We start from the raw sequence: 24,422 nt of genomic DNA, 5'->3' as shown, positions 1-24,422 counted from the left end.
TTCCCCCCCACCCATACAACCCCAAAGCTGCATGAATCCCCCCATCTGCCCCCATGAACTCTGGGGCTGAAGGAGAGTCTAGTTGTAGCCTATACCTTGAAAGGTCTCAAAGTCAACTAACTATAACTATAAGATCATAAGACAAAGAAGCAGAATTAGGCCATTTGGCCCATTGTGTCTGTGTCATCATTCCATCTCAGCTGACTTATTATCCCTCTTAACTCCATTCTCCCTCCTTCTCCCAATAACCTTTCACATCTTTGCTAATCAAGAACCTACCAATCTCTGTTTTAAATATACTCAATGACTTTGCCTCCACAGCCATTTGTGGGCAAGGAATTGCACAGATTCACCAGCCTTTAGCTAAAGAAATTTCTCTCATCTCTGTTCTAAAGGGATATCCATGTATTCTGAGGCTGTGCCCTCTGGTCTGAGACTCCCCCACCATAGGAAACATCCTCTCCATGTCAACTATATCTGGACCTTTCAATATTTGCCAGGTTTCAATGAGACTCCCTCCCCACCCCCCACCATTTTCTAAATTCCAGTGAATTATGGAATCATCTTTCATACACTACATCATCTGCCAACATATTTCCCGGCAGCTGATGCATTCCTTGCTAAAAGATTCTATGGCTTGGAGTCAAACAACGTTTAATTAGGTTATTGTTAAGCTCACTCTGATTTATTGTACATCATTTCTCTTCCATTTGGTGAGGCACCTGGTTGCTTCACCCAACCAGGAAGAACAAATCATGCACTTCAATCAAAAATATGAAATGGATATTAATAAACCCATTGGAGAACTTGGGAGAAACTTTAATCTCTGAGTGGTCTGAATGTGATACTTATGACAAGATTACCTAGGTTTCATAAATAAATTGCACGAATCTATCTCCAGAATTAAAAGGGAATAGAAAGTTACTCTGATAAAGTTAGGAGATGCAGGGTTGGAAGAGGCTTGCCAGTTCGACTGAATGATTTGCTTTGTATTATCCTTTAGATTTTCTGACAATCAGGATGAAGGGAGTTACTTCAGGAGATCAGAATACATTTCATTTACCTAATTTGATGGCCTGAATGCCTTTCTCCTATTCCTATGATTCATTTGCCCATTGCTCCTGCAATGGAATATCAACTGCGGATGAGATTGAAGCTCACTTCACCACAGTGACGTCTTGCCTAAACATACTTTTCCCAAACCAGGATGAAGTTTTACTCACTGAACATTTCCAAGCTAAGACAGGCACTTCAGGTGAATTCAGAGGAAACTTGTGTTGCGATGCAAGCCCACTTGAAATTGTACTTGGATTGTTCCATTAAGGATTATCTCATTATCATTCTGTTTTTTTTATTCTTTTTTCTCTTTTCTTGCTGCTGCCATCAGGTAGAAGGTACAAAAGCCTCAGGACTCACACCACCATGTTCAAGAACAGTTATTATCCCTCGGCCATCAGGCTCTTGAACAAAAGGGCTTATTTAAGGACTCTTTTATCTTGTTATTTCATATTCTCGTTATTTATTGCCATTTATTTACATTTAGATTATGAGGACACTCAGTCCTCATTTATTGTCACTTAGAAATACATGCATTAAAAAATGATACAATGTTCCTCCAGTGTGATATCACAGAAACACAAGACAGACCGAGACTAAAACGGACAAAAACCACATAATTATAACATATAGTTACAACAGTGCAAAGCAATACCATAATTTGATAAAGAACAGACCGTGGGCATGGTAAAAAAAAAGTCTCGAAGTCCCGATAGATCCAACATCTCACGCAGACAGTAGAAGGGAGAAACCCTCCCTGCCATGAGCTTCCAGTGCTGCAAACTTGCCGATGCAGCACCCTGGAAGCACCCGACCACAGTCCGACTCTGAGTCAGACCGAAAACTTCAAGCCTCCAACTAGCCCTCCAACACCGAGCACCAAGCACCGCCTCTGCCGAGTGCTTCGACCCCAGCCCCGGCCGCCAAGCAACAGGCAAAGCCGAGGATTCGGGGCCTTCCCCTCCTGAGATTTCGGATCACACAGTAGCGGCGGCAGCGAAACAGGCATTTCAGAAGTTTCATCAGATGTTCCTCCGTGCTCTCACATCTGCCTCCATCAAATCAGGATTGTGTATGGCACCCTACTTGACAGATAACAGATATTCATCACCAGAGAGGCCGCGCGCGCACTGCGTCGCGTCGCCATCTTCTCCTCCTCCTTTATATCTGCGTTTGCAGTTTGCTGTCCATTGATGGTGTTCTATAGACTTGCTAAGTATGCCTGCAGAAAAAGAATCTCAGGGTTGTATGTGCTGACATGTATGTACTCTGATGATAAATTTTACTTTGACCTTTTCTCTGGTGACCTTCAGGTCTTAATTCTTGATAAGTAAAGGAGTGAGGAAAAAATATAGCATAACACTTTCTAAATTCCTAGAGAGCCAGTAAAGTAAGAAGAGTATCCCTAGACCACATTTGTTCCACTGTAATTAAAACTTTGCCATTGTGATCAGTAGAACATGATGCTCAAGAATTCCACTGATAGATGAAGATGTGTAAAATCAACTCTTCCAGAGGTCTGATATCCATGTTTACGTGGGTAGTCCATGAGCCAGTAGGGTTGGTCGGTACCATCTGAGGGGAATAATGCTCATAGTGATTTTTGGTAAGATATACATCTCTACAGTTAGAAAATATGTGATAGCATTGCACCAGTGGTAGCTTTATCATAATCATAATAATTTTCATAATTATGATTAATTGTGATTAATAATCATAATTTTCCAAGTCTTTCACATCTTCCACATCTTCATCTGAACTTCCCACACTCTCTGAAGTGGATGCCTGGTTCTCACAGTCTGCCAGTCTACACATGTCAGTACACCTGAGGCCATTTGCAACACACATACATCTTGGGAGTGAACAATTTTTTGGACAGTTACAGGCCAGTAGATCCAGGATGGCATCGAGTGCTGGCTGGCCTTCCATCCAGCGCACCACCAACTGTTCAGCTTCCTCTTCTCTCTCCATCTTTCATCCTCTGCCAGCAGGGCTTGGCACTTGTGGGTCTTTCTCCAAAGATCTTCTCCATATACCAGCCTGGTGGTTGGCTCGCTGTGCATGTTTTGTTAAGCAGTCATTGCATGGTGGGAGTTGATGACTTTCCATTTCACCTTTTTTGGTGCAGAAAAGGTGATACCTGAGCTCATTGACCTTGGTGGTCGATGCTTTTGGGGCATACAGGAGACATGTAAATGCCTCCAGTTTGTCCATCAGTTCTGGGGAGAGGTCCCATTCCTGACCCAACTCTAAGAATATGTCTTGTTGCTGGTCAGAAGTTTTAGGTCACTTGTCTTCCCTTTGCCTGCAAAAATGCTCACAGTGTCACATCCTGTATATGCGTGCAACCTGATGAGAGACCTACAAACCTCTATGCCAACAGTGGCAGCAACCTTCCTGATGTCTACAAGCCTTGTACGGGTTCTAGTGCCACACTTCTGGAACAATGGAGCCTCAATCTTGTCACAAAATGCTAAAGGCATGATAAAGACACCTGTGTCTTCTGAGCAGATCACTACAGATTGGTATCCCTCTCTTGTGGTATGGGCAGCACGGAGAAGTAGACGACCATCTGCTTCTTGTTGACATTGAAGAGCTGACACCTCCTCACTGTCTTGAAATGTGATTCTGTAACATTTGTCATTCACAGTTGCATACAGAATCTTCTCCTGTAGCTTTGCTCTGCCTTTGCCCTCCTCCATTCATGGGCTATGAAGCTAATGAGACTATTTTTGTTACTGACTTTGGTCAGGAAGCTCCTCCACTGCCTCACCATCTGTGTGCCTGTGATACCTTGCAACTCATGGCCAGTCTCTTCACCCCGTAGAGATCTTTCACTATTCTTGATAGAGTTCTCCTTGTATGTGTCAAACACAACATCTATTCTGCTACTCTGACTGCCTTACCTCAGAGTCATACCCAGAACTGTTGTGGCAACATCTCTGAAAGTAACTTGATCACCTTTCACTCTTCCAAGTTCATTCCATCAACCACAGTAGCAGAGTTTCCTGGGAGTTGCTCTTCTACTGCTACATTTTTCTGCAAGGTTGTGGCTAAAGTAGCTTTATTTGTCAGCGATCTTTCTGGTGTGGACAGGGCCCAGGGCAATGGTCCAAGGGGATGAGAAAGGATATCCTCCATATATAGACTGCGCCCTTGTGCCATCACTATGATACATCCAAACAAAGACCTGTTTGCTTTCAAGATGATCGCCCTCTCATTTGATTTCACTTCTCTCTTCTTACACATACCACTGAATGTTTTTAGCTTGTTGGTTTTCACTGGGTCATGGAATTTCTTTGCTGGTGGGTCTTCCTCTAGTCTCTCATCCTTGAAGGTTGCACAGCATTGCTCAGCAATCTCATATGCCTTCATCAGGTCAGAGGCAAATATCCTTGGGGGCTGCCTTTGCCGTAGAGATGCTAATGAGGTCCCGCTTCTCTGAAAATGGGTTGACCCATTCATGTATGAGGCCAGCCACTGCTGAAACTGCTTCCTCATCTTTCTGGATTCTTGGCCGCTGTAGCTCCACATGACAAAGCTCTGATTTGTTGCCTTGCACCATCTCCCTTAACTGTCCCAGGAATGCACTGCAGTGCTCAGCTGTTATGTAGTAACGCTTGATAGCTCCAGCATTCAGGCTGAACCATGATGTGCCTCCAGGAGTCTGTGTGTCTTTGTTCACCGTGGCTTCAATAGCCTGGTCCACAGGGATCTGCCCAACGGGGTTGTTACTTGATAGCTGCACTGAGATTTGGCCTGTCTTGAAGGCCTCATACACAGAAGGATTCTTCTCTGGGAGGTTCATCATCTGAGCAAAGTAAGGGGACAGGTACCTGGCATAATTCATCTTATCATAGGCAAATCACCATGGGATCACAGAAAGCTACCATATATGCAATGCTATCACATATTTTCTAGCACTAGGGGTGTGTACCTTGCTAAAAATCACTTTAAGAATTATTCCCCCCAGATGGTGCTGGTGGTCCAAATTTGGGGTCCTGGCTCACTGACTAGGGGAACATTTGAGGTCACAGAAAACCTTTTATGTAACCATTGGACATGATGGCGAATATTTTGCAATACTGATTGTACGCATCCAGAATAGAAAATAAAAATCCTATTGCTTTGCTTCTCAGTGGCTCCTTTTGTTTTCTTTTAGATTTTCAAAGTCCTCACTATTTATATTCATTAAAATTTCCTTCCTTGACAGAGCCTCCTTGTCCTTAAAATCAGTCATAAACACAACTCTCCCCAATAATCAACACTTTGACCCTTGGATCTTCTGACCTCCAATGTGACTAGGCACATTATAGTCTCCCAAATTTGTATCCCTCTTTCCTGGGACATCTTGTTTGAACCTGCCATTTGAAAAATCCGAAATCCAGAAAATATTGCCTCAGAATTTGAATTAAACCAATCTGGAAAAAAAGAGGAAAATCTTTTAAAAATCTAGAAAAAGAGAGGTTGGTATTGTGGCACCACGCAGCCAGATTTTCAGTCTCCCTCCTATATGCTGATTCATCACCACCTTTGATTTGGCCTACTTTGGCATTGGAGCTGTGCTTAACCTCACAGTCATAAGTAGAAAGTGTACATGACACTTCTCGTGCCATATTTGTTCATTTAAAGGAATTGATATTGGCTAAATTACTTCATCTTCTCACATTCTTATAACCATCAAAACTAAGCTATCCATTTTTCACAGGGTGTTGATAGGTTTAGTATAATGATGTGAGGTTATTATACCTTGGATGTTATCTTTCATCTGGTTGTCATCATTTCGACATGCAGCAGGCAATTCAGTAACCCTCAACAGGCATGCTCAATCTCCTAGCAGCTGTTGCCAATGTGAAATCCTGCAAAACAAAAACCTACCTTATTCTGCAGTTTGTAAGCCTTTTTAAACCAACAGTGATGTGCATACCAACTAGAACAAAATATTTCATTTACTCTTAGTCTTAATTTATTTACTTTAAATTGAAAATAGCCCCTTCCGGCCCTTCGAGCCACTCTGCCCTACTATCCCTCAGTTTAATCCTAACCTAATTACAGGACAATTTACAATGTCAATCAGCCTATCAAGAGTCTGTCTTTCGAAACTAGAGCACCCAGAGGAAACCCACATGGTCGGGGGAAATTGTACAATCTCCTTACAGGCAGTGGCAGGAATTGAACCCAGGTTGCCTGTACTCTAAACTGTTGTGCTCACCACGACGCTACTGGGCTAAAGCAGATATTCAGTTGACAGCAAGTAATTGATACTACTTCAGCAAAATTTTAAAAAAGATGTGAATTAACTTGGCTCGGTGGTTAAATTACCAGACCAGAAGCCTGGACTAGTAATTTAGTAATCTAGGTTCAAATCCCGCATTACAACAATGGAATTTAACCTAAATTGATCATCTGGAATTTGATAAGAACAGAATTAGTAATGCTGATAAAAGAAAATATCATATTGTCATAAAACTCAGCTGTCTCTTAGAGATTGAAAAGGTCAGGGGGTACCGGAGGCAAAGGATAGGATGGTTCTGTTACTGCTCCACGATGGTTACACGGCTCTGTGCTGAACTGAGGCTGCGGCCTGCTCTGGCTCCATTGATGCTGGTTTCATGTCTGTGGACTCATTTCCATAAAACTTAAGTTCTGAATGCTATTTGCTTACTTTTATTGTTTACATAATTTGTCATTTTTCTCTGCACGTGGGAGGTGGTGGTTTAACAGTCTTTTTTTGCATTTCTTTGTTCTGTGCTGCCTGTAAGAAATGAATCTCAAGGTTGAATAATATACACATACTTTGATAATAAATGTACTTTGAACTTGAAACTTTGAGAAGGAAATCTGCCACCCTTACACAGTCACATGTAGTTGCCTTTGACATGCCCTCTAAAATGGCCTGGCAATCTTTTCAGGTGCACCATTGCTACTGCTACTGCTACAGCTCAAGAAATTAACACTCCAGCACCTTCTCAAGAGCAATTAGAAATGGCCAATGCACGTTTCTCCGAGTAAATAAAAGTGAATAAATAAAAATATCACATATTCTAACAGAAGCACTGGCAAATCTTAAAACAAAAAGGAGTAATATATGCATTGAAATTGTGGAGAGAGGAGTATCTGAAAATACCTCAGCATTCCTGATACAATGTCGCCATTAGTTTCTGGATTTTCATCTTGTTTTGTGACAATAAAATTTGATGACCTTCAACATTCTTTGATGCAAGCTAATAGGATTATAGAATCATTATGGCACGGAATAATAATAATCTATGAAGTGTAGACTTTATAATGAAATGATTGATCCCACAGGGAAGCGAATTGTTTGCTGTATTATGTTTTCAGTAAAAAATGAGTGCAGGACCACCCAGGCAAATTGTTAATGGAACATTTAACAAGAAGAAATAGTACTGTTGGAGATATAAACTTACAGTAATATTGCATTCAGAATATTAATGATATTTTAAGAAATTAGGCCCGTCGATGATATTTCATTATTTGCCTCATTTGTTAAAGGAACATACTTGTGATTACCTTCAAATATTAAATTGCTTTCTCCTGTAATATCAGTTATAGGCAAGTCTGGATCTAAATTTATTACCAGCACTTTGACTAATACATTGGGATCTATCATGTCTAGTATAGTTTTGTCATAACTCCCACTGAGGTTTAGGATCAGCTCTAATGATGTCTGTCTGTATGAGGAATTAATGAAAATACAAAGAATTTCAGGTTGTACTTTTTGAAAAAAAATAAAATTTTGATATAGTGTAAACATACTCACAAATACAAAAGAAAAAATATACATTAGTAATAATAAATAAATAAGCAATAAACAATAAATATCAAGATATCAAGTGATGAAAATCAATCTGTAGGTTGTGGGAACAATTCAGTGATGGGACGAGTGAAATTGAGTGAAGTTATCCCCCCTCTGGTTCAAGAGCCTGATAGATGAGGGGTAATAACTGTTCCTGAACCTAGAGGTGTGGGTCCTGAGGCTCCTGTACCTTCTTCCTGATGGCAGCAGTGAGAGGAGAGCATGGCTTTGATGGTGGGAGTCCTTTATGATGGGATGCTGCTTTCCTGCGACAGCGCTCTGTGCAGATGTGCTCGATGGTGGGGAGGGCTTTACCCCTCATGGGCTAGGCTGCATAATTTTTTGTAGGACTTTCTGTTCAAGAGCACTGGAGTTTCCATACCAGGCCGTGATGCAACCAGTCAATGTACACTCCACCAACAAAGGCTTCTGTAAGTCTTGCGAGACCATGGATCTGCACCTGGAAAGTCTTCACTCTCCAGGGCGCAGGCCTGGGCAAGGTTGTATGGAAGACTGGCAGTTGCCCATGCTGCAAATCTCCCCTCTCCACAACACCGATGTTGTCCAAGCGAAGGGCATTAGGACCCATACAGCTTGGCACCAGTGTCGTTGTAGAGCACTGTGTGGTTAAGTGCCTTGCTCAAGGACACAACACGCTGCCTCGGCTGGGGCTCGAACTCACGACCTTCAGGTCGCTAGTCAAACCTCTATAGAAGTTTGTCAAAGTTTTAGAAGCCATGCCAAATCTTCACAAACAACAGAGAATGTGGAGGCACTGATATGCTTCCTTCATAATGGCACTCAAATGCTGGGCCCAAGACAGGTCCTCTGAATGATAACACCAAGGAATTTACTTGCTGACCTTCTCCACCTCTGATCCTCTGATGAGGACTGACTTATAGACCTATAGTTCCCTCTTCCTGAAGTCAATAATCTGCTGTTTGATTTTGCTGACATTGAGCGAGAGGCTGATTTTCAATCTCCCATATATATACACTGATTAATTGCCACTTTAGATTCAGCCAACAGCAGTAGTGTCATCAACAAACTTGAATATGACATTGGAGCTACAACTTAGCCACACAGTCATGAGCATAAAGTGAGTAGAACGGGGGGGGGGGGGCACTAACTTACAGCCTTGTGTTGCACCTTTGTTGAGGGAAATTGTGGAGATGTTGTTGCCAATCTGAACTGACTCGAGCCTGCACGTGAGGAAATCGAAGATCCAGTTGCACCCAGGACTGCTCGCTTCTCCCTGCTGCTATCAGGAAGAAGGTACAGGAGTCTTAGAACTCACACCACAGGTTCAGGAACAGTTATTACCCCTCAACCATCAGGCTCTTGGAGCAAATCTTCACTCAACATCACTTGCCCCATGATTGAAATGTTCCAACAACCTATGGACTCACTTTAAAGGATTCTTCACCTCATGTTCTCAATATTTATTGCTTATTTATATATTATTATTACTTTTTTGTTTTTGGGCTTGCATGGTTTGTTGCCTTTTACACACTAGTTAAATTCCCAAGTTGGAGCAGCCTTTCATTGATTCTGTTTTGGTTATTATTCTATGGATTTTATTGAACATGCCCACCAGACAATGAATCTTAGGTTTGTATATGGTGATATAAATGTACTTTGATAATAAATTTACTTTGAACTAGAAAATGTAAGAAATATTCAGCAGGTCAGACCGTATCTTTGGGAAGAAAAACTGAATTAATGTTTCAGGTCAAAGGCAAAGTTCTAATGGAAGTTCGTTAAGCTGAACGTTGATACGAGGTGCTGCCTGACCTGCTGAGTTTTTCAACGTTATCTATTTTTATTTCATGTAGCACAATCTTTGCCTACTGTCCACTGTTAGTAACACTACGTCACCGTGTAAGCAAGCTAGAGCAAAAACAGAAATTCTGGAAGAATTCAGCCATTCAGGCAGCATCTGTAGAAAGAGAAAGCGGTTAGCATTTCAGTTCATACTCCTGAAACCCCTTTTTACCGAGCGTCTCTAGAGATGTAGCTTGCTAGCCCGTAGGTATGACTTTGGTCCCGCCAAACCCGTGAGGTGGAGTTGTGTCACCCACCTAAACCCCGCTTTGTGTAACTTACTGTCCCCATGCAATCGCCCGTTGGCAGAAAATAACAGACTGTACACTGCATTCAATTATAAAGAAAGTATATTCATAAATGTTAGCTTAACCAAACTATTATTTAAGAAAATGAAAGAAAAAAACAAAAGGGCCTATCATAATTAAACAGTCAAATGTTTACAGGTTGGAACTCAAATCTTCCAAAAGCCATTGTGTCCAAAATACTCACGGCGCCAACTCCTGTTCACCGATCCCCAGTGGAATTCCTCCTGTAGGGCTCCATGGAATTGCGCATTCCCACCGGATCAAATCCTACCATCGGTTCTCTCGAGCTACTTCTCTCTCCATCTCCTGCTGAAAAAGACCTCGATCTACCTCAGTGTCTGTCACAAAACCTCTCCCCCAGCATTCTTTAGAACCTTCTTCCATTTCCACCATCCTGATTGGATGACACAACATTCCTAACCATCCCTTATCTTTAACAGTAAGTCAAACACTACCAACAGAACCCAAACAAGAAAAAACCTGCAGATGATGGAAATACAAGTAACACAGAAAATGCTGGTGGAACACAGCAGGCCAGGCAACATCTATGGAAACGAGAATAATTGACGATTCGGGCCAAGACCCTTCATCAGGACTGGAGAAAAAGATAGAGAGTCAGAGTAAGAGGGTGGGGGGGGGGGAGGGGAGGGAGAAACAGAAGGTGATAGGTGAAACCAGAAGGGAGGGAGGAGTGAACTAAAGAGTTGGGAATCTGATTGGTGAAAGAGATACAGGGCTGGAGAACAGTGAGTCTAATCGGAGAGGTCAAGACGCCCTGGAAGAAAGAAAAAAGGGGGAGGAGCACCAGAGAGAAGCAATGGACAGGCAAGGAGATAAGATGAGATAAGGAATTGGGAATGTGGAATACAGAAGGTGGAGAGGGGTGGAGGGCATGACCAGAAATTCAAGAAATCGATGTTCATGCCATCAGGTTGGAGGCTAACCAGATGGAATATAAGGTGTTGCTCTTCCAACCTGTGTGTGGCTTCATCACAGTCATACTGCTTCTGCAGAAAACCAGTACATGAAATTCACTACACATTAGCAGTAAAATCTTTACCAGGAAGTTACACTCCGTTCATCGGATCTGGGAAGGAGAGAAGTAGTGGAACGTTGAAGAAGGAGGGACTGAAGTCAAAGTCTTGAAGCTTATTGAATAGTTTTGACGGGATGATAGTATTCCTCATATATGCATCTTCACTGTCCAGATGTTCCACAGTGGAGTGAAGAGTCAATGAAATGGCAACTGCCATAGACCTGCTTTGACAGGAGGCAAACTGAAGCGATCCAAGTCATTTCTCAGGCAGGAGTTGATGTGTTTGAATACCAACCTCTCAAAAGCATTTCATTACAGTGGATGTAAGTGCAACTGGATGATAGTCATTGAAGAAGGTTATCATGTTCTTTCAGGCACCTGTATACTTAAAGCCTGCTTGAAGCAGCTGGATACCTCAGACTGCCAAAACAAGAGGTTAAAGATATCGGTGAACACTCCAGGTAGTTGATCAGGTCTTTAGTACTTGGCCAGGTACCTTATTGGACAGGATGCTCTCAATGTTGGCCTCAAAGACTGAAATCACAGGGTTATTGGGGGTGGGGTGGTGGCTTTGGGAGTTTGCGAAGGTGTTTTCATGTTTTGAAGGCCAAAGCAAGTTTAAAAGGCATTGAGCTCATCTTGTAGTCAATGAGGAGCATCCTCATGTATGCATCTTCACTGTCCTGATGTTCCAGGGTTGAGTGAAGCGCCATTGGAAATGGCATCTGCCATACACTCTCTCTGACGGTTGAGAAACTGGAGTGATCTGAGTCATTTCTCAAACAGGAGAAAGAAGCCTTGTTGTCACCTATGTCACTTGGTTTCACTTTGTAGGAGGCGGCAGCATTCAACCACAGCCACAGCTGTTCATCATCCTTCACTGATCCAAGTTTGGAACAGAATAGCCACTTTGTAAGTGAGTTGGCTTTCTGAAGATCGTACCTGGACCTCTTGTATTCGACTTGGTCGCCAGACATGAATGCGTCTGATCTGACCCTCAGCAGTCTGTGGATCTCATGGCTCATCTGGGGCTTCTGGTTTGGGAATGATTTTGTGATCTGTTTTTATAAAGTCTATGACAACCGTGGTGTATTCGTTAGATCCTCTGATGAGTAGTTTTGGTTCTATAGAATGGCGTATTTCTCAAGCTGTGTTCTCATCTGTTCATTCAAGCAAGGGAAAAGATCCTCAAGCACTGTTTTAAAAAAGAGAAAGGAGTTCTCTCTGATGTACTACCCAGTACTTAGCCATCAATCAATGTGGGAGCTTGCTCTATGTTGGCATTAAGGGCAGATAATTTGGACCTTGGGATAGCACACAGCAACCCAGTCCTATGTAACATAATTTTAATAGCATGGTGTTTACATCAGCACCAGAAACCAGAGAGGATGCATCATTCTCATCCCCTTTACTCTCCTTTCCTCTATCTCCTTCACTTCCATCTTGTCAAATACTAATGGTGGATATTTAAGCCTTTCTCAATTTTTTACTTTCAAGGAAGAATCACCCTCTTATCATTTTTTACTTTATTCCATCCCTTTCAGTTTCATTCAGGACCACCAAATCATATTATGCAGGAGGAGGATATTGGTTCCTCATGTCTGTGTTGTTGATTTGAGAAATCTGTTAACTTAATCTTCCTCCCTTGGGCTGCAATTTTTCTTTTCATTTTCAAATACGACTAAAATTCCCTTGAAATCGACTTGAGAATCTAACCCTATCATGTTTCCTGCTTCATTTCTGTAACTTGCATTGTTAAAAAAAAACATCACTTACACAGTGAATGGTAAGGCACTGAGGAGTGTGGTGGGATAAAGGGACCTGGGAATACAGGTCCATAATTCATTGAAAGTGGCATCACAGGTAAATAGGGTCGTAAAGAAAGCTTTTGGCGCATTGGCTGTCATGAAATAATGTATTGAGTACAGGAGATGGGATGTTACATTGAAGTTGTATAAGATATTGGGGAGGCTTTATTTGGAGTATTGTATACAGTTTTGGTCACCTACCTACAGAAAGGTGTGAACAAGGTTAAAAAAGCACAGAGAAAATTTACAAGGATGTTGCTGGGTCTGGAGGACCTGAGTTATAAGGAAAGATTGAATAGGTTAGAACTATATTCTTTAGAATGCAGAAGATTGAAAGATTTGATAGAGGTATACAAAATCATGCGGGGTATATATAGGGTAAACGCAAGCAGGCTTTTTCCACTGAGGTTACGTGGGGTTACAACCAGAGGTCATGGGTTAAGGGTGAAAAGTGATAAGTTTAAGGAGAACATGGGGGAAACTTCTTCACTCAGAGGGTCGTGGGAGCGTGGAATGACCTGCCAGCATAAGTGGCGCATGCAAGCTTGGTGTGAACATTTAAGAGAAGTTTGGATAGGTACATGGATAGTAGAGATATGAAGGGCTATGGTCCCAGTACAGGTTGATGGGAGTAGGCAATGTAAATGGTTTTGGCATGGACTAGATGGGCCAAAAGGTCTGCTTCTGTGCTGAACTTCTCAATGAATCTATGAATCATCCTATCATTGGTTGTCTGTCAATTATTTCACATCCGCAACCCTTACCAGTAGAAAATAATTTCCTTATGTGCTCTACCAAGCCCTTCATATAATACTCCCTCAAGTCTCTCATTAACTTCTTTTGTGTCAAGGAGAACAATTCATCTTCTCTCATTCCTATACATACAAGTCGCTCTTTGTTGGATTCACTCTGTGCATAAACAGCAAGGTCTTGATATTCTTCCTAAAATGTGGCACTCATAAATGAATAGAGAAGCCCACTTGTGGTCTAACCTGCGTTTAATTTAGCTTCCTTTTCATCTAACTTAAAACCAGTATTTAAATTAGACAAAAGAAAGTTCTTCCTCCCCTCCCTACCACCTTCTTACTCTGACTTCTCAGCTTTTTTTTCCAGTCCCGATGAAGGGTCTGAGCCCATAACGTCGACTCTTTATTCCTTTCCATAGATACTGCCTGACGTCCTGAGTTCCTCAGCACTTTGTGTGTGTTGCCTTTGGTTTCCAGCATCTGCAGATTTTCTTGTGTTTGGATGTTCTGGCTTCTCCCCACATTACAAAGACATACGGATTTGGGTTAGTAAGTTGTGGGCATGCTATGTTGGCACCAGAAGCATGGCAACACTTGTGGGCTGCCCTGCATATCCTCACTGATTTGATTGGACACAAATGACACATTTCACTGTATATTTCCATGTACATGTGACAGACAAAGCTAATCTTAAAATAATCTTGACCATAACTCAGAAGTGCCTTGTTATATTTATTGTTTGGAGTAACTGCTGTGATCAACTCAGCTAAACCCTTATAAAACAATGCAAAGGTTTTACACAGCCTGTATCATATTACTAAGAGATTGAAAGACATCTTCCGGATGAGAAGAGATTTGATAGAGGTATACAAAATTAGGAAGGTTATAGATAGGGTAAATACAAGCAGGTTGGGTGAGACTAGAAATGGAGGTCATGGGGTAAGGGTGAAAGGTGGAATGTTTAAGGGGAATATGAGGGTGAACTTCTTCACTCAGAGCATGGTGAGAGTGTGGAATGACCTGCCAGTGGAAATTGTGGATGTGTGTTTGATTTCAATATTAAAGAGAAATGTATATAGGTATATGGATGGGAGGGGTATGGAGGACCCTGCTCTGGATGCAGGTTGATGGGACTAGGCAAATTAATAGTTCTGCACAGACTAGATGGGCCAAAGGGCCTGTTTCTGTGCATAATGTTCTGTAACTCTATGACTTTATGTCTTTATTTTGGAATGTAGAGTACCAACCATGGGGAAGCTTTGATCCATTGCAATATGTCATCTTGTCAGCATTCATGTCAAATCAAAATAATAACAGAAAATGCTGGGAATACTCAAAAATTCTGACAGCATCTGAAGAGAAGGATGGTATTTCATATGACTTTTCTTTCGTCATCTGGAACTATCGAGCTGGACTTGTGTTGCTGTGATTACAGCAAAGGTGTCAACTTTTGCCATCATTGTTCTGTAGGATTAACAATTGCTTTGTGATGTTTAGTAGGAAAACCCTACAGCTGGTGATTTGTCCCACCTCCCTGGCCTCTTGTTGTTTCTACAGCTATGCCTTATCAAGGGAAATCAGTGAAATTTGTCAGACTGCAAGGGCCTAAAATATTTGTGCGGCAATGCTTATGTGAACTAAACATTAGATAAACTGCAATTATTACCCACTTTGGTAAACTGTTTCTGTGCAGATTATGAGCTGATACTTGGGAGTGCCTGAGTGTGACTGATTGGATAAGGAAAGAATTCCTTTAACTAAACATTTGAGTTGATTATCATTTACTTCAGGTTCACATTAAACCAACTCGAATCTTCCCAGAACTACAGCACTGAGATTATTGCTGCGTAAGGTACAACCCAAAGCAGTACTGAAAGATTGGTTAAAAGCTTTTTCCTTCTGGACAGTTTAATCACAGATGTGCTGATCTCTGAAGAATTGTCATTTTATGTTTTATTTTTCAGTAGGGATTGTCTTTTCCAGAATTCCTATGTTCTGACATAATAGACTCACCTGGCCACCAACTGATAGTGACACACTGAGTGGAATCTCTGACAGGAATGCACTGTGTGCTCAGTCGGGTTTCCCATCATGGTAGCCTGTCGCTAACCTCGGTGTTCCTTTGCAGAATATGGCGGTTGATATTGCAGCTTTCCTACAGGATGAAAATTATTAATTTAAAATGCTATGCATTAATTAGTAGATTTTTATTCCACTCCCGAGCAGTTACATTATTTTGTAATAATTTCTTAAATAACTGAAGGGATTTGATTAATTGATTGTCTGCATTATAATATACCCTTGTATAGTGGGTCTCCTCTAAAATTGACTCTGCAGAGACCAAATACATTGTTTTCTTTGTGCAGATTCTTTTTAATTCACTGTAGTGTAATTTGTCACCATTAATGTCAACTCTGCAAAACAAACTCTGTTTCCTTGTCAGCGTAACGGTAACTGATCATTTAAAAGTGAGGTTTCTAGCTTTCAGTTCCATGTCTGTGCCTCTGCATATGAAAAGACTGAGATATATAAAAAGAGAGTGAGTGAGACAGTGCAGGAAAGAATGGGAAAGAGATTTTAGCAAGGAAGGGTGTCAATAGATGCCCAGTTTAATACTATCACTTTCTATATGTTGTTACATGCTCCGTGGCCACCTTGTTAGGTACACCAGTACACCTGCTCTTTAATACAAATATCTAATCAGCCAATCATGTTGCAGCAAATTAATGTATAAAAGCATACAGACATGCTCAAGGGGTTCAGTTGTTATGGGGAAGAAATGCTATCTAAGTGACTATGATCGTGGAATGATTGTTGGTGCCAGACAGGGTGGCTTGAGTACCTCAGAAACTCCTGATATCCTGAGATTTTCTCGTACAGCAGTCAGTAGAGTTTACAGAGACAGGTGCGATAAGCAAAAAAAAAAACATCCAATGAGCGATAGTTCTGTGGGTGAAAACACCTTGTTAATGAGAGAGGTCAGAGGAGAATGGCCAGACTGGTTCAAGCTGACAGGAAGGTGACAGTAACTCAAATAACCATACATTACAACAGTGGTGTGCAGAAGAACATCACTGAATGTACAAGTCGAACCTTGAAATGGATGGGCTACAGCAGCAGAAGACCACGAACATGCACTCAGTTGCCATTTTATTAGGTACAGGAGATATCTAATAAAGTGGTCGCTGAGAGAATAAATGCGGTGTCCATATGAATATAATTTCTGCATCTTAATTAAACAATTGATAATCTTTTATTTCACTATAATTTAGTCGTCACCTTCTTTTTGTCATTTCATCATGAGTAGAAATTTCTAACTAGAGTACATCCTAAATGTCCATTGCTTTTGCTTATATGGTGATAAGCTACACTTTGTCCATTAATGAATTAGTGCAAAGTCTTAGGATTTAACTCTGTTTCCAAAATTAATTAGCAGAGCGTTCAAGTTCTGTGTGCGTGATGCCGGTGGTGGGAAGCCTCCCTCTTCTACAGCCCAAATTCTAATTGCCAACAACCAACATTGTACATTACAGGCCACTCTTGTGAAAGGGTCGGCGAGTGTATCACAGGGTGTTGATGACAGGTTATTGTGCTGATACTGTACAGAGTTTTCTGTGTAGTTCTGCCCAGGATTATGGGCATGCTATGATGGCAGTGGCACGTGTGGGCGACTCCTTCGGGTGTGTTAGCTTTAATGCAAGCAACACATTTCTTTGTAGGTTTTGATGTACCTGTGACAAATAAACTTGAAGCTTGGTCTTGAATCTTGCATTGATGATTGAAATCAAATGTGATCTATAAATGAAATATTTTCATAAATACGTGATACCTTGATATAAGATATTAACACAATTGGACATCAGCTAACTGAAGTCCAAAGGTTAACTGTTACCATAGTATTATTACTTGTATAACCACTTGGCGTGTGGCCAGGTGGTTAAGGCGTTCGTCTAGTGATTTGAAGGTCGCTGGTTCGAGCCTTGGCTGAGGCAGCGTGTTGTGTCCTTGAGTGAGGCACTTAACCACACATTGCTCTGCGACAACACCGGTACCAAGCTGTATGGGTCCTAATGCCCTTCCCTTGGACAACATTGGTGGCATGGAGAGGGGAGACTTGCAGCATGGGCAACTGCTGGTCTTCCATACAACCTTACCCAGGCCTGCACCCTGGAAACCTTCCAAGTTGCAAATCCATGGTCTCATGAGACTAACGGATGCCTATAAAAAAGTGTTATTAAGGATCCCACCCATCCATCCAGCATCCTCTTTGACTTTCTACCATCAGACAGGAGACTCCAATGCATAAATGCATGAACAGTCAAGATGGGAAACAGTTTCTTCCTTCAGGCCATTACGCTACTGAACTCCCTGCTACATCGTATCTGAAGTGGCACGGTTAATCTGTTCCTTACTTTGCAATATTTAATTTATGCACTTTAGTTTGTTATTTTGCATGATTCATCTGTAGATTTTATCATTACTTTCATAAGTTATTGTGTATTATGTGTACCACTGGGCTTTACACCCTGGTGTGGAGAAACATTGTCTCATTTCAATATGCATTATATGGCTATATGTTTTATATATATGTATATAGTTAAATGACAATAAACTTGAGTTGACGACTTGATTTCCATACATGTTATTTGTGTTGTAGCAAATAAACATCTGATCTGTGCTGATCTCAGTATGGAGACCAGAAGAACTTCATACCTGGCCCCTTAACCTTACATCAACCAAAGCTACTGTATGTAATTGAATGGGGTAACAACTTAGATTCCAAAATGAATGTAGTGGTTTAGATACATTTTAAGCATTTTGAAATAATTTTTACATTTTAATTTAAATCTGTTTAACTATTGTAAATGTCTGTTTTGTCATTCAAAATAGTTAAAAAGAGTTTTGGTAGAAATCAAGTGTCAAACGACCATTAAGATGGTGCAAGGACAGGACTGCAGGGTGCACTGTCTGAGACCTCACAGGGCAGCCACATTAGTGAGGATGGACTGGAAGTTTGGGCTTAAAGCACCATGAAAAGTCTATGTGGCAAGGTTCAGCATGTGAAATCAGCATGAGCACTGGTCCAGACCTTGATAGAACTGATACTATCAACAGCACCAGCCTAGGAAGCTTTTTTTCACTTTCTCCTTTGACAGAAGAGTTTAAATGTGGATTTTAACTCTAACTACTTCACAATAAAGGCAAACTAGAAATCCTCCTCATATGGCCAACTCCCTAAAATGTAGTGCAGTTTAATCTATTTGTATTCCACTGGAAGATGATTACAAAAGGCTAATGATTAATAAACATACAGAAATATCCAGATATCTACAGTGGGTAGACCTTTGCATATATATATATATATATATATATATATATATATATCTCCCTTATTGTTATTTATAGTTTTATTATGTATTGCACTGTACTGCTGCCACTAATTTAACAAATTTCACGACAAATACCAGTGATATTAAACCTGATCCTGATTTCTTTCTGTCTTCACATTGGATCAAAACAGCATCAGTTTTGTTGGAGTCCAGAGTATTGTTTTTATTGTATTTTTCCTAGTAGGTTCAGCTTTTGTTACACTTGCTCACAGTATATGTTTGTCTGTAAAGTTTTAGTAACTTAGTTTTATACTTCTGTAGTTCCTTCGTGTGCAAAGCTGAAGAGTAACACAATCAGTAGGTTTTCACAGGTTTCTTATCCCAGGCCAATTCACAATATAAACAGAATGTATATACTCAAGTTCCTTTGTACTTCTTTACTTGCCTTGGTCACTGCTATAGGCTGACCCTGCTTCACTTCCCACTTTTGTTGCCTGCACCGTAAATGGTCCACAGTTGATTGACAATAGGATTGGTAATTGATGGGCGATGGACAAAGTTATTGGGCTTTATTGTCCTGACGAAGGGTCTCGGGCCGAAACGTCGACTGTACCTCTTCCTAGAGATGCTGCCTGGCCTGCTGCGTTCACCAGCAACTTTGATGTGTGGGGTTTTATTGTATTTGTTTTATATATTTGTTTGAACATATTAATTCATATTTCATTAAACTCGTACTTCTATTCATAAACATCATGGATTTTCCTCCGTCTTACCACTTCAAAGATAAAGATTAACCTTATTTATCACATGTACTTCGAAACATGCATTGAAATGCATCATTTGTATCAACGACCAACACAATCCAAGGACGTGCTGGGGGCAGCCCAGAAGTGACGCCAGCATAACAGGCCCACAGCTTACTAACCCTTACGTTGGAGCATGCAGAGGAAGCTCACACACAGTCATGGGGAGAATGTGGAAACTCCTTACATATACAGAAGCAGGAATAGAACCCTGATCACTGGCACAGTAAAGTGTTTCGCTGGCCGCCATGCTACCCAGCTACACAATCTTTAACGCTAACTAGTTCCAACTTCTTTGTGTGATATTTCTGGGCTCTCTTTTCAGAGAACTCATTCCCCCCTGCCCCCCACCAGTGACTCGTTGTGCTGAGGTGAAGGGTTGTCAGTCTTGGAGGGTGCAACGTTCAGCTTCTGCCACTCTTGTAGAGCAGAGTCCACTGCCCCCTTGACCCAATATTGCAGTGTACCTTTACTCTTCCTGCCTTCATCACAATGTGGAAAACCACACTGGTCCACTTTAAGGCTTGGTTCAGAAGTTGCGAAAGAGCATGGGAAAATCATTCCTATTTTGTAATGTTGTAGAGATTAAGAATTGCAGCATTAGATTCTTCAAGCTGTTGGACTATTTTTTTTCTCTCTCTCTATTAAATGAATATTTAAATACCTGCATTGAGAAGTTCATGAAACAAGAGTGATTCATTTTAATGTGGATAGGTGTTACACGCCGGTGACATTTGCTCTGTGCCATTGCCTTTAAGAGTGCTTGGAAAGAGAACCGAAGGAAAGAAATGCAATGATCCCGGTGGGCAGTAGAGTCTCAACTGCATTCAAAAGCAATATGTGTATCATTTGACTGCACAAATTGATCATAGTAATTCCTTACTCAAGTATGTGGTGAATTATTTACACCAATTACACATACGAGCTGCATAAAAGATTCCAAAATATGATTGTATAACCATGTTGTTTCTCTTTTCATAATACTGCAGGCTTGCTTTTCATTTATTCATTCTGACTCTCAATAAAGTGTTCAATCATTTTCACGTTAAACTCTAATATTTTGCCACATTTCAAGTGTTGGTGTATAGGGCATCTGTTACAAACTCAATCAAGTGTATGGTCATATTCAGTAAGCACTAAGCAAGATAAATGCAATGAGAAAATTTAAGCATCGTTCCCGAGTATCGTACATCGGTGAGAAAAATGATAACATTTGCATAGATTTTCTTCTGTTAATCTTGGGTGTGTTAGTTGTGTACCAGTATTTGCTTCATTTCCTCTTTTACTTCTTCATAATCAGATAGCACGTCAATTCATGTTGCTCAAAGCTAAAATTAGCCCTGGAAAGTATTTTGTTATGAGTGCTCTTTCTTAGTTTGCTCTTTCTATTGTTTTACAGCTTCAGTCAACGTGGTCACAGATGACTGCAGCCCAGACCTGGCAAAGCACCAAGGACCCAAGGAGGTGGCTGATGGATGTGCCTTTGAAGAGTCTGACAGTCCAGGTGAAAGCCATTGAAAGATAGGTGGGAAATGTAGAGTGACAAATATGACATGGAGCTGTGTGGCTGCAGAAGCAGAGAGGACCTTGATATCTTCATGTCTCTCTGACTGCAGTAAAGTACAACACTGTACATTCAGAATGTGTATGTACAATTCTTCATTTTTTTTCCAAAGGAAAACTCTTCATTCAATTTCTTCTTTTACTTTCCCACTGAGTTTTTATTCTTAATTTAGTTTGGGTGTTTTTGTGTGATCATTTCTTTACTTGCTTTCCTAAGTTTCTTGGACAGCCACTGTGTGCCGAATCATGTACCATTTTCTTTTATTCCTTCTCTCTGAGGCCTGTCAACTGAGCTAAGAGGTTTCCAAATCTTGCAGCCAGCCCTGACAGGGGCAGCTGCGAACAGTCCCCTGATCCATCTCACAAGAGAGCTGCTGAGATTTAATTTTCAGTGGAAGGGTGCAGTTTGAAATCCATGTCAGGTCCCCGAGGTCATCTCCAAACCCAGATTGGACTCGTGGCTCCAGGATTATCTTTCAGCTACTCCACTCAACCTAGATTCCTCGGAAGTTTGATGCCTGCATTGCTGCCAAGTTTCAGGGCCTATTCTTCTAATCCTTTCTCTAAACTGCAGTACGGTTTTAAATGAATAACGAACTTGTGTGCATCCCTTTTGAATGTTATCTTTCACTTTACAACATCAGTCAATCATAATGATTCAAACACACAAAATTAAAAATCCCTTTAATGTAATGTACTTGTACCCAGCAGGTTCTGATGTGAAAAAATTATTGCTTTTTTTGTGAGTAGACATACCTATATCAAAATATGTCTTGCTTTGTAAGACGGAAACCCTCCTGAGATTTCACTACTGGTCTCATTGGCTTCCATCGAGAATATGTGGCTTTGTTGCCATGGATACATTGTATTTCTCCAAGAATTGTTCGTATTGATCGGTCGACAGGCGTGAAGGACGCGGGCATGTGTGAAGCATGAGGGGGTGGGGCAGTGGTAAATGACCAGAGGTTACTGGTCAGATATTAGCTGATGTGGCATACACTTGTGCAAAAATAAAGGGACCCTTTTCTGATTTCTGGGCTTTTGCGCCCACTGCATTGTGTGCCAACAGAACAAACGAAAAGAAACTTGTTAGTTGCTTGTCATGTCAAATCTCCAGTGTTTGTCCAGACACAGCTGTCAGTATTCCAGCTTGCAATCTCGGGGATGTGCAACAAAGAGCTCGACCCATGAATTATTTATCGCAGCACCTCAGCGTGCGATTCAGTTATAAGAAATTAAGATAACTTGGAAGAAAATGCCAACTGAACCAAAAGTGACTGAGGCTGCCCTTTTAAAAATTTAGCTGAGAAGTAGAGAACGATTTTTCAAATCCCAGCTTAATTTATTATATTTCATTGGCTGATTGCCGCAACATGTCGTATTCACGTCGCAGTACATACACTTCTCTTGCAATTTCTGCACAATTTGCTGGAGTCCTGCAGAGTTTTGCAATTTGTTTTACTTTCAGACTAATTGCTCATGCGTCTAAACTTGCACACAATTTTATTGCACCCATAGCATGCATTTAGTACAGACTTCTACTTGTCATATAGTTACACAGTTACAAAAAAAATGTGCCTTTCGATGGAATCATACAGAAAGTAAGACAGGTAAAAGAAATCCTTCAAGGAGAGGTCACCCATTTTCCATGGGAAATTAACACTTCAGCCTTTCAACATAGAGAGGAAAGTGCATATGCTGCTCTCCACTTAACAAACATCAGCAAAATTATAAGTCTCTTACAGACTTCGGAGCAAAATCTTTCAATTGCTCAGTTTCCTGCAGTCCCGACAGCCCTCCCCACCCCCAACTCCCACCAACACACACATCATTGGAAAGCCTGGTCGGAACACATCCACAGCCCATCTGTAAAGTGCACAACGTGTAAAGTGTCAGCAATGAGTTATCTGTGCTTCCTCAATTCAGATCTATTGGCTTAAATGAAATGAGCTTTTTTGAAAGTTGTGTATGATCTGCAGTGTGTAGCAGACAGCGAATTTCTATTCTGTATATGATCTTATTTCTCAACGGCCATGCGAATGAAAATTACATCCAACATGGAACTCCACAGAAAAATCACCAAATTTGAAAAAAAACACTCAGAATCATCTTCCTCCAGTGACCATTTTGTAATACATTGAAACTTTTAAGGGAGCCCAGAGTACAAAATCTACACAAAAGCTTTTTGCCACATATCTTTCCCTTCTGCCAACCTTTACACTGATCCATTGTGATGTTGGCATACTTCTGTGTTAATATCCTCTTTCCAAGAAAGATAATATCTAAAGAAATGAACAGATTAAAACATTATGATACAGATATTTCAAAAAAAGCTCCATGCAAAGCTACAAGACGTTGATAGTGGGCAGTGTTTGCTGTCTACAATGACTACATGTGTATCTATTCTGTGAGCTTCCGATTTAGTCTGGACTGTTAAGAGCAGGCCTCAGAAGGTGGAAATGGTGAAGCACTTGATGGTCCCTAGTTGTACAACTGAAAGATAGGACAGTACCTAGGGTTATACAGATATAAGATTATATCAATGTTCTTAACTTTGCACAATACTTTTGGGAATCCCCGAGTTTTCCTACACCATTCTCCCAAGGTCTATTCAGTGAATAGGTAACTTTATGACAAAGTGTACTATTATGTTGAAAGAAATGAGGAAAAATCCATATGGTGTTTAGAAACTCGATCTGTAAATGAATTTGCGGTGGGGATGGACTTACTATGAATGGCATTTCTCACGTGATGGATCATTATGTTAAGAAAATCTTGCTTAAGTGGTCTGCACAGCTGGAGTAATTCTACTAGATAGCCCCTTCAAGATGTTTCATTTCTACAGCAATTTATATCACACTTTCTGGAGAACTGGATGGGAAAGGCTTATCACTTATTACAGGCAGGAAGCAAGCAACCTCTCAGCTCCTGTGACCTCTCGATCCTGTCTGTACAGAATTTGTTTGTGACCATATTCATTCCCCTCAAACCATGTGTGCTTTCCCCTAGCTCCTCCGCTTTCTTTCCCCACCCCTAAGACTTGCTGGATGTTAGGTTAAATGGTTATTATAAAAATGTAGTCCTACTGTAGGTGTATGTTGGGAAGAGTAAGGAGTACTGGGCATTTGAGA

General features: G+C 41.0%; 1 protein-coding gene across 7 annotated transcripts in view; it reads left to right on the top strand.

The window, feature by feature from the left end:
- The window catches only part of LOC140209773 (WD repeat-containing protein 72-like), a 360,805-nt gene that overhangs the window by 321,805 nt on the left and 14,578 nt on the right, over positions 1-24,422 (top strand). For all 7 annotated transcript variants that reach the window (XM_072278224.1, XM_072278225.1, XM_072278229.1 and 4 more), the window contains one exon: positions 21,128-21,232. In XM_072278224.1, coding sequence (XP_072134325.1) covers positions 21,128-21,232 — 105 coding nt within the window. The remainder of the gene's footprint in view (positions 1-21,127; positions 21,233-24,422) is intronic.

Source organism: Mobula birostris, chromosome 14, assembly GCF_030028105.1.
Source record: "Mobula birostris isolate sMobBir1 chromosome 14, sMobBir1.hap1, whole genome shotgun sequence".
In the NCBI taxonomy this organism is placed as follows: domain Eukaryota; kingdom Metazoa; phylum Chordata; class Chondrichthyes; order Myliobatiformes; family Myliobatidae; genus Mobula; species Mobula birostris.
Note: the sequence above shows the minus strand (reverse complement) of the source record. Positions and strands in the feature narration are given on the sequence as shown.